The sequence below is a fragment of the Cebus imitator genome, unplaced genomic scaffold, assembly GCF_001604975.1.
Source record: "Cebus imitator isolate Cc_AM_T3 unplaced genomic scaffold, Cebus_imitator-1.0 Scaffold61, whole genome shotgun sequence".
Lineage (NCBI taxonomy): Eukaryota > Metazoa > Chordata > Mammalia > Primates > Cebidae > Cebus > Cebus imitator.
The window spans coordinates 4,619,854-4,635,510 of NW_016107376.1; the positions used below are offsets into that span (position 1 = coordinate 4,619,854).

Here is a 15,657-nt window from a genome sequence, read left to right on the forward strand (position 1 = left end):
CCGCAGAATCATCACTCATGCAACTTAAAATAATATATCCATGCTAAGACCTCACCCCCAAATATTGAGCAGGTCAGAGGTGGGACCTTGACACTGTGCTTTAAAGTCTTATGAGGGACAATTCTGCAGTGGAGCCAGGGTTGAGAACGTCTAGAACAGGCAGGTGACCTAGAGGAAAATCCAAGGAATTCAAGATAGAGTCACCTGGGCTTGATCCTGGCTCTGCCTTGCTCTAATTAGGAAACCTTTGGGAAGTCACTTTATCTCCCTGAGACTGTCAACCACATCCACCTGATGAAATTGTTAACAAGATCAGTAAGATTATATGTGTAAAGCTCTAGCATTGTACCTGGAACAAATTAGTCTCAAATCTCAATAAGTGAGAATAACCCCTCAAAATGTCTCCCCTTCTCTGGCTAAGTCTAGTAAGTCCAAATTGAAAATGGCAATTAAGATTTGCACAGGCCAGGCATGTTGGCTCATGTCTGTAATCCCAGCATTTTGGGAGGCCTATGCGAGGGGATCACGAGGTCAAGTGAAAGAGACCATCCTGGCCAACATGGTGAACCCCCATCTCTACTAAAAATACAAAGATTAGCAGGGTACGGTGGCTCATGCATGTAGTCCCAGCTACTCAGGAGGCTGAGGCAGGAGAATCGCTTAAACCCAGGAGCCAGAGGTTGCAGTGAGCCAAGATGGTATCACTGCATTCCAGCCCGGTGACAGAAGGAAACTCCATCTCAAAAAGGAAAAGATTTGCACAGTGGTGGGAGGATCGATTGAGCCCAGGAGTTCAAGGTTACAGTGAGCTATGATTGCACCCACTGTCAACAAAGTGAGACCTCATCTCTTCAAAAAAAAGCAAGAAAGATAGATGTGCACAGTAAAAATATTTCATTAAACTTTGGTGGTATTTAAAGCAAGCACCGCCCCATCTTTCTTCATTTAGACCACCTCTCTTTCTTTCCAGTGATGTCTTCTGTATTTTGGATTTATGTTCAAACTAGAAAACAGAGGCTTTGGAATTTTAATATAGAAGTTTCATCCAAAAACGTTCAAAGGCTTATAGCGCTAAGGGAAATAAATCTAGGTCCTTTTGTTTTTCCCAAGCACGTGTTCCCTAACAGAAACACATGTTACAGTTGATTCCATCAATAGGATTGCATCTTTCTGCGCTGGCCACAGGTGACAGCCTGCTGTTCTCAACTCAAAAGATCCACAAAATAATCCGATACATGCAGCCCTGGCACCCCTGTTATTGAATTAAAAAAAAAAAAAAAGACTTATGTGATGTAGGTGATTTACGACATCATTTATGTAAAGGTTATTGGAAAAAGATTAAGGAATGGAAGCACTTTCAAGTCTTCCAATATCTGACTAACTGGAGAAGACCTTGCCAGTGCAAAGTTAGCGATGAAGCACACAGGAAAACTCTGCCTTACTGTGGCTTGATGTGAGAGAAGAACTCTGAGTGGAACTGGCAGACATTTTTTTATAGTGCTCCAAAGGAGCCCAGCAGGGCCAAGAGGGTGCCTCACACCTGTAATCCCAGTACTTTGGGAGGCCAAGGCAAGTGGATTGCCTGAGCTTAGGAATTTGAGATTAGCCTAGGCAACATAGTGAGACCCTGTCTCTACAAAACACACACACACACACACACACACACACACACACACATATAAAATTAGCAGGGCATGGTGACGCATGCCAGTAGTCCCACCTACATGGGTGGTTGAGGCAGTGGGGATCGCCTGAGCCTCAGAAGCGGAGGTTGCAATAAGCCGAGATCGTGCCACTGTACTCTAACCTGGGCAACAGAGCAAGACCTGTGTCAAAAACAACAACAACAACAAAAAAAAACCAGCAAAAAGGGAATTGCTTTAAGGTGGTGGAATCCATTGGAATTGGTAGTTTGAGAAGCATGAGAGCTCTAATCTGCCGCTGAGGAAAGTCTTTCTTTGTTCCTTCTGTAATGAGAGTAACTACTATTTGCTTGTTTTCCTAGACCCTTTTGTGTGATGATTAGTTTGTTTATACTCCCTTTTCAACACAGTCACAATTCAGCCATCTCTTGAGGCCTATTATTAGTTTTACCTATGGAATAAAATCACAGTTCCCATTTGCTACGTGCATAGTATCAGTGTTTGTAACAAATAAAATTCCCCATGTCATGTGATGCTCGTCATGTGCAAAAGCCAAGATTGCCTGATTCAAAGAAATATGCCTGAACACTGAATCATTACAGTGCAACAGAAGACATTAAAATTCAATTATTTGAACACTTTTTTGGCTCACCAAGGAACTTTGGCCTTTGCATATCATCCAACTAATACCCAGTTCTATCATTTACATCTAGAAGTGAGTGGGATTGTCTAGTGCAATCCCAAAGGTGGTTATTACAAACTATTTCTTGAAAATCCTTATTTAAAAATTCCTGTGTAAACTGTGAACCCATTTGGTGTTCAGAATTGTTAGCAAAACCTCAGCACCTTACTATGGAACTCTTATATTAAACAATTATTTGGAGTTGAAATTTATGATGGGAACTGCTTGTCTCATAGGGAAGCTGTTTAAATGCTGTCAAAATGTGGGCTCAGCTAGTCCACTTCATGTTATTATTTTGTTCTAAATGGCACTGTAGGTAGGGCGTCTTGGTACATTTATTTAAAACATTCTTCTGACCCCACTGAAGTATGTTTACACAAGATTTTGTGATACATAAATACAGACGTCAACATTAATTACCATTGCAAATACAAGGGAGCTTTTCTCCTTCTACCTTGGTATTTTTTGTCAAAATATACAAAAACATATCATAAATGTCGACAATAAAATGTAGGCATATTAAAGATTTATTTATGGTCTTTCCTCAACAATAAAAAAACAACAAGATTTACGACAGGATGAAGGTAAGATTAAATGTTCCCTACTTAGAATCATTTTAAGAAAATCTAAACCACTTACAATTTATGAATACTACTTTCTAAAATTACAGATAATTACAATAAAGTGACTTGTTAAACTTACTTAAAGCTATTTTTAAAATAGCTAGAAGTTCTTGATAAATAAAAATGTATTAAAATAGTTTACTGACTACTTGGCACAAGATTGTTCTCCCTAAATTTAAGTACTCCAGTTACTCAGCATGAAACTTCTTTTTTTTTTTTTTTTAATTATACTTTAAGTTCTGGGTTACATGTGCAGAATGTGCAGGTTTCTATACACATGCCATGGTGGTTTGGCATCCATTACCCCGTCATCTACATTAGGTATTTCTCCTGATGCTATCCCTCCCCTATCCCCTCATCCTCTGCTATCCCTCCCCTAGCCCCCCACCCCCCTGACAGGTCCCAGTGTGTGATGTTCCCCTCCCTGTGTCCATGTGTTCTCATTGTTCTCAGCAAACTGACACAAGAACAGAAAACCAAACACCGCATGTTCTCACTCATAAGTGGGTGTTAATGAAAACTTCTTTCCTAAAGCAATTGAAATATCTCATCACAAGCCCCCATGCTGAAAGTAAACCTTTAGTCCTAAATACATTTCATCTTCTGCCCTGAGTCCACCTTCTTGGTAAAATAATCTTATAATGAAAGACTTCGGTAATTCAGGCAATTGCACCATTGCATGAAATTATACAGAATGTTCTAGAACTATGCAGTCCAATATGGTAGCTACTAGGCACATGTCAATCTTGAGTGGAATGTGGCTAGTGGAACTGAAGAACTTGTGATTTTATTTCATTTTCACACATTTCAATGTAAACTTAAAAACTGAAGCAGTAGACAATATTTTTTTTTCCATTAAACACAGTTGTATTGTTTTCATAGGACTACATTTCACTTTAACCATTAAAAATTTAACAATTGTTATGTGCTGCAAGGGTGAAATGCACATTGGATTTTGGAGGCTTAGTAAAAAAAGAATGTGTAAATTATATCAATTACATGTTGAAAGAATAATAGTTTTATCATTAATAAATAATAGTTGATATTTAGGGTTAGAGAAGATAAAATATGTTATTAAAAATTAACATCCCCAGCTTCTTTTCAATCCTTTGTTTTTGTTTTGGTTTTTTTTTGAGATGGAGTTTTGTTCTTGTCATTCAGGCTGGAGAGTAGTGGTACAATCTCAGCTCACTGCAACCTCTGCTCCTGGGTTCAAGTGATTCTCCTGCCTCAGCCTCCCGAGTAGCTGGGACTACAGGCACGTGCCACAATGCCTAGTTAATTTTTGTATTTTTAGTAGAGACAAGGTTTCACCATGTTGGCTAAGATGGTCTTGATCTCTTGACCTCGTGATCCACCCGCCTCGGCCTCCCAAAGTGCTAGGATTACAGGCGTGAGCCACTGTGCCCAGCTGACTATTAGAAAATTTTATATTATGCTTGTGGCTTGCTTTTTATTTCTATTGGGCAATGCTGATCAAAGGCAAGGTTATGGATTTGAGCTGATAATACCTACAGAGCTTCAGAGAACATAGAGTGTTTAATAAATATTATTTGAAATGAGCCAGGTGTGGTGATGAACTCCTGCAGTCCCAGCTACTCAAGAGGCTGAGGCAGGAGGATTGCTTAAGCCCAGAAGTTGCAGTGAGCTAGATCATGCTACTGCACTCTAGTTTATGCAATAGACTGCGACCTTGTCTCTAAAAATAAATAACTATTACTTGAAATGAATGAAAGATTCTTAGCATATATCAGTGTTTTGTCATGAGAAACTCTAACCTTTGGGACTTATTTTTCCTCATTACTTATTATCCAGTGGATAATTCAATCTAAGCTTCCTGTAGGCTTGTGAAAATGAGCTATAAGACAGATATAGATATTAGAAATAACAAAGTATTGGTCTTTGTCAACATTTTCTTTCTTGCCGAGCTTTCCCCAAAACTAGCCTGCAATCCCACAGCACTAGCACATACTTACAGTAACTTTGGTCCTGTAAAGGTGATCAGTTAAGTACTCTTCTCTTAAGCTTGCCTGTGCAGTCAAATCTCTAATCTATACAGAGCACGGAATTTAAAGAAAAGCTTTGCTTTACTGGTTTCTACCTGCACATGGATACCCCATTGCCATTTACTGATTTAGAGACAAGAATATGTCACATGACTCCCCATCATGCTATTCCCAGAAGGACCTTTCTTTCCAAGACATATACATGACTTCTAATGATGTTGTGTTCAGAGGCAAGCACAAGATTGCCTGATTCAGCGAAATAGAACTGAACACTGAATCATTACAGTGCAGCAGAAAGAAATTCTTCAATTATTTGAATGTTACCTTTGGCTCCTTGTCTAACTCTTTCCATTAAGAGTCAAATATCTCCTCTGCACTGGATGCCAGAAATGCTCTGGGTTGCTGTGTTGGTTTTCTGTATTTCCACTGTTCTTACTGTAGTGACTTCTGGACTATTCTGCAAAAGCCTAGATAAGTTTAGGAAAACACCAAGGGTGAAGGAAGGTCTCTGCAGCTGCACTCATTTTAGATTGAGAAGATTGGGCAGCCTTAGTACAACATGGACATCCTACAGGTAAAAGGACCAGGAAAGCAGAAAGCAGGCATGGCAGGAGAGTCACTCAGAGGTTGCCTTCTTTTAAGACTCTGTGTACTCCTTCCCTCTAACAAACTGCATGAATGAATTCTCTCTAATGATGACCTGTAGGAAATGTATATGACATGCATACATCTTAAGTGTATATGACATGCATAATTCTAACATCAGAGAAAGGGTATGAAGTGGTTGTTTGTTTGTTTGTTTGTTTGAGGCACAGTCTTGCTCTGTCACCCAGACCAGAGTTCAGTGGTGCAATCTTGGCTCATTGCAACCTCTGCCTCCCGGGTTCAGGTGATTCTCCTGCCTCAGCCTCCTGAGTAGCTGGGACTACAGGTGTGCACCACGACCACCACACCTGGCTAATGTTTTTGGTTTTTTTTTTTTTTTTCCAGTAGAGACAGGCTTTTATCATGTTGGCCAGGCTGGTCTCGAAATCCTGATCTCAAGTTATCCACCCATCTCAGCCTCCCAAAGTGCTAGGATTACAGGCACAAGCCACTGCACCTGGCCTGAAGTGGTATTTTTTTAAAATAAGCTTAATGTTACTGGAAGCAGACTGGCAACACTTTTGATGATGAGAATTTCAGAATTTGGGAACTGAAAGATAATTTTCTAATTTGTGATCACTGCATGGGAATCATCTCCCCACAGACCTTTTAAAGACCCTGCTGTCAGGCTCTTTGGAAGCAAATGTAAACACAAAGACAGTAGGTTCTGTAACTATCCCTATAAAGTTTTCCTCTGCTTCAAAAAACCCTAGAAGCATATCTTCATCAAATTCACATTTTCATTGTACTTTTTCATCACTGCTACCAAACAAAAAAAAACCTTCAAATGTCTTTATTAGCTCTTTGTAAGTGACCTTCTCTGCTTATTTCTATGGATAGGTCAGTTTTATAGATGGTACATCAAAACCTGCAATAACCAAGTGCAAAGTCACCGAGCAAAGTATTCACTGGGCATCCACTCAGCCCATCCCATGTCTTTTTGTTAAACTAACAATTAAAGAACCTATAGCAGCTATTTCAACTCCTTTAGCATGTTTTGTGTTTTCTCTAACTTAAAAAACTTGAGCTCTTTTTTATTTTCAACACAAAATAGTAGGTAGCAACTTAAGATATTAATTTTTTTTTTTTTTTTTGAGATGCAGCCTGCCTCTGTTGCCCAGGCTGGAATGAAGTTGCACAATCTCTGCCTCCCGGATTCAAACGATTCTTCTGCCTCAGCCTCTCAAGTACCTGGGACTACAGGCACCTGCCACCAGGCCCAGCTAATTTTTATTTTTAATAGAGACAGGGTTTCACCATGTTGGCCAGCCTGGTCTCAAACTCCTGACCTCAGGTGATCACCCATCTTGGCCTCCCAAAGTGCTAGGATTATAGGCATGACCCACTGCTCCCAGCCTTGAGATATTAATAAGGTAAACCAGGAGAGGAAAGATTCATCACCTGTATCACCCTAAATTACCAATTAGAAGATTTTGGTGAGCTCTCACATATGCTCAAAATAGGGACTAAAACTATACTGTGTTCTCAGTGGACTTGGGGCTTATGAGGAAGTAACATTTACATGAAACCTCAGAATTTTCCAGATTTCTCTCTCCTGGGTCATTGTAATTGGCCTGTGAGTAGAAGACCACTACTGCCTTTTCATTTCCAAAATTCTGAAATTCTCATTATCAAAATTGTGTGAGTCTGCTTCCAGGAATGTTATGCTCACCTTGAAATATCACTTCATGCCCATTCTCTGAGCACAGTAAAATGTTAGGATTCAGTAGTGACTTCATACATGTCATCAGATGTAATTAAGGAAGGGTACACAAAGAGAAATAATGTAGTTCTTGATTTGCTCATGTAGCTGTATACATGCAAAGAATTATTTTCAATTGATACATAATTGTACATATTTGTGGAGTACACACTGATATTTTGAAATGCACACACATAATGTAGTGATCAAATCAGGGAATTTAGGATAGCTATTGTCTCAAACGTTTATTGTTTCTTTGTGTTGGGAACATTTCAAATCTCTTCTAGCTATTTTGAAATAGACAATAAATTATTGTTAATTAGAATCACCCTACTGTGCTATTGAACATTATAACTTATCCCTTCTACCTAACTTAACATTTGTCAGCCAACCTCTGTCTTTATGAAGCCCTCCCCACCCTTTCCCAGCTTTTGGTAACTATCATTCTACTGTCTACCTCCTTGAGATCCACTTTTTTTGGCTTCCATGTATGAATGAGGAAGTGAATATCAGATCATTTCAGAATACATTACTTAGATTATTTCAGAATAAATTACTTAGGCTATAGGATCTTGGCAGCCATTGAAACCATGGCAGTTCCTTGAAATAGGTTTCTTCAACATATGCACCACGTGTCTCATCCTTAAACAGTGGCTAGCAGGGTATATGTAATGTCACCGTGGTGACGGACTGTCATACTTCACACTGATGTGTCAGATGAAATAAGGATAATGCTGGCAAGGAAGGTTAACAGGCAAAGAAAGAGAATGTAATGAGTAGGTTGAAGCCAGCCTTTTTCTCATGAAGAACATCTAACATCCCTGGCACATTCCTGTCAAGGTGGAATGACTCCCTCCCTGTCTCACTCCTCTGTCGATTCCTTTATTAGTGTAGACATAAATAACATTTGGGGCCGAAGAATCAAGTGAATTGAGTCATCAGTGTCTGCTACACAAGGGCCACAGATCAAGAAGAAAGGAGCAATAAAAACCAAGACAAGCTGAGAAGAGCACCATCAGGATGCTCAACTCTAGTTAAGACAACAGAAGCGGCTGGTTGCAGTGGCTCACGCCTGTAATCCCAGCACTTTGGGAGGCTGAGGAGGTTGGATCAATTGAGGTCAGGAGTTCTACACCAGCCTGGCCAGAATGGTGATGCCCCATCTCTACTAAAAATACAAAAAAAAAAAAAATTTTAGCTGGGTATGGTGGCATACGCCTATAATCCCAGCTACTGGGGAGGCTGAGGCATGAGAATCGCTTGAACCTGGGAGGCGGAAGTTGCAGTGAGCCGAGATCACGCCATTGCACTCCAGCCTAGGCAAGAGTGAGACTCCATCTCAAACAAACACATACACAAAAGAAAACAGAAGCAATAAAGTGAACATGGTTAGGGCTCAGTGCCGGGGTTCAGGCTGTGAAAACACCCATACATTTTCTGCCAGAGCAAATCTCAGAGCCGCCAACCTTAGTCATTAGTCTCAGCCTCTCCTGATGGGTGGATATAGAATGTGTCCTGGAGTTCTTGAGTGTGTTTCAGGATTGAAATCATGATCATTTCAACCAACACATTTAAAACTAGGAGCCCTTAGACTGAGTGGAGGCAAGGCTTGCCACTCTGCTAAAAACAGATATGCCTACCTTAGTGAATTAACGTCTGCATCTAAGAATAATTTATTGCTCTTTTCTTTGACAAAAAGGTTTTAGCAGCATGGCTGGGTCTCTCTTTGGGCATCTGCAGCTTCTTTGCTGTCTGGGCTCTGGAGGCACAGGCCTCCAGCATAGGAGCAATAGAAGTACTTCTGCACACAGAGGGATGGTTCATAGACACTGAGCATGGAACCAGGTTAGGAAGGTCTCATTTTCCTCTAAGGTCCCTTACAATAGTGGGGGATGAAATGGGCTCCAGTCCCCATCTGATCTTTGTTTTTGTTTGTTTGTTTTGGTGGGGGGAGAAAGAGTCTCACTCTGTTGTGTAGGCTAAAGTACAGTGGCACGATCTCAGCTCACTGGAACCTCTGCCTCCCAAGCTGGAGTGCAGTGGCATGATCTTGGCTCACTACAACCTCCACCTCCCATGTTCAAACAATTCTTGTGCCTCAGCCTCCTGAGTACCTGGGATTACAGGTGTGTGTGACCGTGCCCAGCTAATTTTTTATATTTTTAATAGAGATGGAGTTTCGCCATGTTGCCAAGGCTCGTCTTGACCTCCTGAGCTCAAGTAATCCTCCTGCCTTTGTCTCCCAAAGTGCTAGGATTACAGGAATAAGCCACCACGCTGGCCTGATCTTTGGATTTAGGATTAAAGTCATCTCCAACACATCAGGAGAATTAAACATTTGCTTTGCACACTGCAGTTACTTCCATAAAATACAAGATGCCTAGCCTTATGCTCTGGGATATTCTTCATTGACAGAGCACAGAATCTAGGGATAAAGAGACCTAGTATTGACACTAATTCATTGTGTGAATGAATTACTTAGCCCCTCTGGGAGTTAATTTTCTCATCTGTAAAATGAAGGGATTAGATGAGATGATTTCCACCTTTCTTGTACATCCAAGGATTCATGGTTATTCACGAGCTTACCTTTCTCAGTGAGGCTAGCTGAGTTCTAAGGAGAAACATGGTAGACAGACTCATTCCGTTTTCTATTGTCTATTTTGGCCATTGTTCCCATTAAAATGTCTGGTGCAAGTTAAGGCCATTCCTTTCTACCTTGTTGATTCCTGACCCAATCAATTCTATTCTAGGGTTTCCGTGGCTACAAGTCACTCACCCACCAAGTATCTCTAATTAGACTTTCACAGGACTAGGCAGATCTTGGAACATGCTAGCTTTTAAGAGTTCATGTTCAAGTGCTACCTCTAAGATCTCCCCTAGATGATTTCAGTTGTCATATGGATCTTTCAGATCAACTTCCAATATTGTATTGGTAGTTACCATTTTATTTTACCACACAGTGTCCCCATTAGAGCTCATTTGCTTTGTTTTCTATTTCAGATTAAGACATCAGTTATTTGGGCAACCCCGAATGTTTCCTTCTCAATCCCATTATGGGTAATAATACTAGCAATACTTCTTGGATTATTGGTTCTGGCCATTTTAACCTTAGCTTTATGGAAGGTAAGTGGATTTACTTTATTTTCCTTTTAAACTAGAGGGGCTATTGAAGGAATTTAGAGGGATATGGTTAGGCACTTTAAAAGACAATTGTAGAGGCATTTTTGGAAATTTTGAGCAGTCTGAAGGCTATAAAGGAAAAATCATGTCTTGTTTGCTTTGGTATACTTAATGTTTGTGTAGCTGACATTTAAGATGACTGAGTGTGCTTAATGTTGCTTTCATCTTGAGATTTCTTGTAAATAAATATAGAGAGAGTTAGGCTGTATTAACTAAGACCTGTGATCTTCTTTCCAATATGCTTCGAGTGATAATATTCTAATGAAGACTTCTTTTTCTTGTTTAATTAACCAAGATCATAAGCTTTTTATTGACATGGCCCTATCATCAATCCTTTGAGATTTTTTTATAAGCACTCTACAGAGATGTAATTAATACAGGTCAATTCTGATTTTTCATTTCAACTATTAATGAGGCCAAATAGATCATGCATGTTATAGAATGCTTGGAGTTGGTTTTTAATCTTGCCAATTAGTTTGTCTCCACTGGGAAGCCTGAAGTTAGTCTTTGATGTGTTTTACTGAGGTTTGTTCTAAAAGTCCACAAGAGGAATTAATTTCTGGCCCACCAACCTAAACAATTGCCAAGTTTCACAGAGCCTTCCATTCCAAAATGGAAATGACGTACCAGTTACATGACTATAAGAGTAACCCCATTACATCTTTGACAACTATGGTGTGTTCCCTAAAATCATAGTGCATTTTTATTTTGAAATAATATGCAGCATGACGAATAGACTTACAAACTGAGAAAGCCTTGGCTTTGAGTTAAGGAATAGTGTTCCTGATCATTATCAGCTGTTTGTGCCATCCTACACTCTTGTGGTCTAAGGCATATCTTTAGAATGGACTTTTGTATTGTTCTGTCACTCATAGTAACTGTATTTCCAGTGAATATAAGACACAGTCATGTGTGCCAATTGACAGAATATTCCAGTAGCTCTGGGAAAGACAGATGATTCAATGTCTATAAGCCAAACCCAGTTAATTGATTTCCAACATGAGAAACCTAAGTAAGAATTGAGGTTCCAGGTTTCTAGGAAAAGATATAATTTAACTGGTAAAGTATTAATTTGACACTGAAGAGGAGGAAAATTCTAGAGTCACCCCTTCCTGAGTTGCTGACTAACCTTTGGAAAGTCACTAAGATTCTGTGCCTACCTGGTTATGGCATTGAAATAAATGACAAATAGACTCTCCCTCTATATATGCTCTATGTTCCACGAAGCACCAAGGGATATGCAGCCATCTCTTCACTTCTTCCTATAATCCACCCGAAAGCAGCCGGCAGTATACTTTATACAATCTTGCTTTGCGGGTCAACAGTTAGTGCTTCTGCTCCACTAAGCATGCGGGACATCCTTGGGACATATTGCTGTGATCTCAAGAAAATATCTAAGGTCCATAAATGGTTTGTATGAAAGAGGGACATCTGCTACTCCCACTACAGGGCGGGAGAAAGGGCATAACTACTCTGCCCTCCTGCTCACCTTGCCCTATGCAATAAATTCCTCTCTACAAGTAACAAACACTCTGCTGTCATCTCCTAATTGGGAGAAATGGGCTGATTATATGTGCAGAGCTCCAGGCTCCTTCAAAAATATATAAAGGGCTAGGTGCAGTGGCTCACGCCTATAATCCCAGCACTTTGGGAAGCCAAGGTGGGTGAATCACTTGAGGTCAGGAATTTGCACCAGCCTGGCCAACATGGCAAAACCCTGTCTCTCCTAAAAATACAAAAAGTAGCTAGGTGTGGTGGCACATGCTTGTAATCCCGCCTACTTGGGAGTCTGAGGCAGGAGAATCGCTTGAACCGAGGAGGTGGGGGTTGCAGTGAGCTGAGATTGTACCACTGCACTCCACTCTGGGGGATAGAGAACAAGACTCCGTTTCATTCATACCTACATACATACATACATATACATACATGAATTGAAAATTCATTGAATGAGGGGTTTGACAGGTTCCCAGAATGACTTGATTTTTATAGCCCATCTTTCTCTTTGTAGTGTGGATTCTTTGACAGAGCCAGACCTCCTCAGGAGGACATGACCGACAAGCAACAGCTGACAAATGACAAGACCTCTGAGGCATGACAAGGAAAAAAAAGACCAAAGATCTCAAACACTGGTACTGTTCAAAGAAAAAGAAAGAACATGAGGGTTAAAAGTCAAGGCTTTCCTGTACCTGACAGTGACCTAGGAAATGGAGGGGACCCTGAAAACATCACCTCATCTACACCACACTTTGGAGAAATTATCATGGGTGCCCCATGAGCCTGTTGGAAAAGAAATCGCCAACACTGGAGAAGCCATCAGCAATTGTGGAAGATTTCTTTTGCTTTAATCATTCTGTACTTGGCAGACATTTTGAAATGGGTATGGGCACGTAAGTTTCAGTCCATATCAATCCAACTTAAGTTGCAGAGATGAAATGTCTGAATCACTATAGGATTTAGAAGGTGAACTAAGGTGAAATGACTGAATTACTATAGAACTTAGAATCAAGACCAAACCGTCCAACACTACTGTATCCAATGGAACATTTGACACCTCCCTATGGAAAAGAAACATTTCTAATGACATTATGGCTCAGGGAGACAAGCAATATGTTGTTGGTACTGTGAAAGTACTTTTGAAACGACAAAAATAATCTTGTGAGTGAGAGTTACAGTTTATTTATTTATTTTCCATGTCTCTAGGTTGAAAATCTGGTCATCTAGAGGATTTGGAAATTAAGATTTGGTTAGCTGATTTTCAAAATCACTCACTGAGTTTCCTCCTAAGAATCACTGTGTGCAGATAACTCATTTAGCAGAGCTTCTTCAGAATTTAGGCAGTGCTAAGGAAAGGAAGATTGACATTAGGAATCAGTTCTATTTAATATCTTGCTGCCTTCAATCTGAAACTCCATTCACTCACATTATCCAGGGACTCACATCTGCTTAATTTAGCTTTGCAAGATGTTGCATTTATATTTCCTTGTATATCTTTCCATTAACTTAGTTAATACATGAATTTCAAGGTACTCTCTACCCTTTGGAGTGTTTAAAAGTAACGAATGGTAAAATGTCAAGAGTTCATTAATTAAAAAGCAATTTAACAATATGGGTAAACCTTATTTTTAATATCTATAAGAAGCACCACTTCTTATAGATATTTAGTTTGGGGATTAAATACCTATTTTTCCTGCTATGCCTTGTACTTGTATACACAGAGAAAGCATGTTGAACATAACTTAGACAAAAATATAAAATTATACAGGTATGAGTCAAACTGGGAAAAATGACTCCTAAAGATTTTACTTAAAATTGCTTATTCCAACATTATTACTTATTTTTACTGCTAATCTTTATAGTACATAACTTTGCAGAATAATCTTTAAGCTATTTTCCCACCATCTTGAATTTAACCATCACAAATTCTTTATGTTTAAAACTCTTGTAAATAATTCATAATCGTGTAATACCATTTTTGATGTAAAATTGACCAGCCAAATTTATAGTCTGCACAATTTTGTATCCTTTTTGTAATAATGAGAAATTACTATGAAGAAATACTGAATGAATTTTTATGTGCAATATTTTGTAGACCTATGTATCTGAAGCATGTTTACACTGGCGTTAGTTATTTCTTAAAATTAATTTCCTAAATGTTAAGTATGATAGAACAAGCTGACCCAAATCCTTTAGTTTACAAAGCTGTTGGAAAAATTTGTGTCCCAATTTCAACAATCGTGCTTTATTTGAAGGATGAGCCAAGCTCACAGACATTAAATTTTATGTCATGCCATAACCTGGAGCAGAGCCATTTGGCCACAGCTGTGGAACTTCATTGAGGAGCAAATCAAAGGCACATGGAGGAGCACACTGTTGCAGTTCATGCTCTTTCTGCCTGTGAATTGAATGCTGTCCTGGTACCAGCTTTGGGTCTGTCAAGAGCTCAAGGCTGGTTTGTGTGGCTATGGATGAGCATTGAACTTGCCTCAAAGAATTTAAGGGGTCCACAGCAGCCTCTGGGGGTCTTTGGTGTTAGTCCTCCAGGTAGAGCTGGTGTTACAGATAGGTAGAGCTGGTGTTACAGATAGGTGGCTTTCTATACAATATGATGTGAGTGATGCCAGACAGCTCTCTCTGCCCCCAGGTAATGCCCTAACTCTGGTGATCCTGGCTCATCTGGGACCAATAGTGATTAGCTCCTTGGATTTGAGGTCCTAAAAAGGTCCCTGAAAAAAATGTACCCCTTGTCTTTAAGCCAATATTTGTGAAGGAAATGAGAACTCTTAGGGCTACATAAACAGAGTCCTGTTGAGATAGTTTATGCCTCTTCTGGAAGGAACTAGAGACAGCAGGAGGAAGACTGAGACCCAGAACAAAGCAAGGCATGAGGGCTCCAAAGGAACTGCACCATCCCAGAGTCTCAGCCAAGATGGTCCCTTCTTGGAGGGACAGGCACATTCCACCTGCCCATAGGCACTGCTGCCTATGGGAATTGCAGAGGACCATTACTCACATGCACATGCACATGCAAACGCACATGCACACAGTGGCCCTCTGCCCCTTAGAATATGGAAGCAAAGGCCGGTCACAGTGGCTCACGCCTGTAATCCCAGTACTTTGGGAGGCCAAGGTGGGTGGATCACCTGAGGTCAGGAGTTTGAGACCTGCCTGGCCAACATGGTGAAACCCCATCTCTCCTAAAAATACAAAATTAGCCAGGTATGGCGGCAGGCACATGTAATCCTAGCTACTCTGGAGGCTGAGGCAGGAAGAATCACTTGAACCTGGGAGGCAGAGGTTGCAGTGAGCTGAGATCACATTATTGCACACCAGCCTGGGCAACAGAGCAAGACTCTGCCTCAAAGGAAAAAAAAAAAAAAAAAAAAAAAGTGGAAGCAAATGGAGGAAGGAAGGAAATTGAGGTCAGCTGAACCTTCCAGCAATCAGTTCTGCCCAGAGAAGACACTGACAACACACTGAGTGTATCTGCTTCTAGTTAGAGCATTGCCGATTGCTTTCACAATTCATAAAATGCTGTGCTCCTCTTAAGATCTATCTGTACTTTCTTCAAATAATTGCCTTTTTAAATTCTTGCAGCTGGGTTTTAAAACACAAGAATGGGGCAAATTAAGTTTTATAAACTTGGAGATTTTTATACAGTAAATTAAAAAATAACATG

General features: G+C 40.1%; 1 protein-coding gene across 1 annotated transcript in view; it reads left to right on the forward strand.

Annotated features, from left to right (window-relative positions):
* ITGA8 (integrin subunit alpha 8) overlaps window positions 1-12,580 on the forward strand; it is a 187,320-nt gene extending 174,740 nt beyond the window's left edge. Inside the window, exons 29-30 of the mRNA XM_037739048.1 lie at window positions 10,302-10,424; window positions 12,490-12,580. Of these exons, the coding sequence (XP_037594976.1) occupies window positions 10,302-10,424; window positions 12,490-12,576 (210 nt within the window). The 3' untranslated portion in view covers window positions 12,577-12,580. The remainder of the gene's footprint in view (window positions 1-10,301; window positions 10,425-12,489) is intronic.
* The last annotated feature ends 3,077 nt before the right edge of the window (window positions 12,581-15,657 follow it).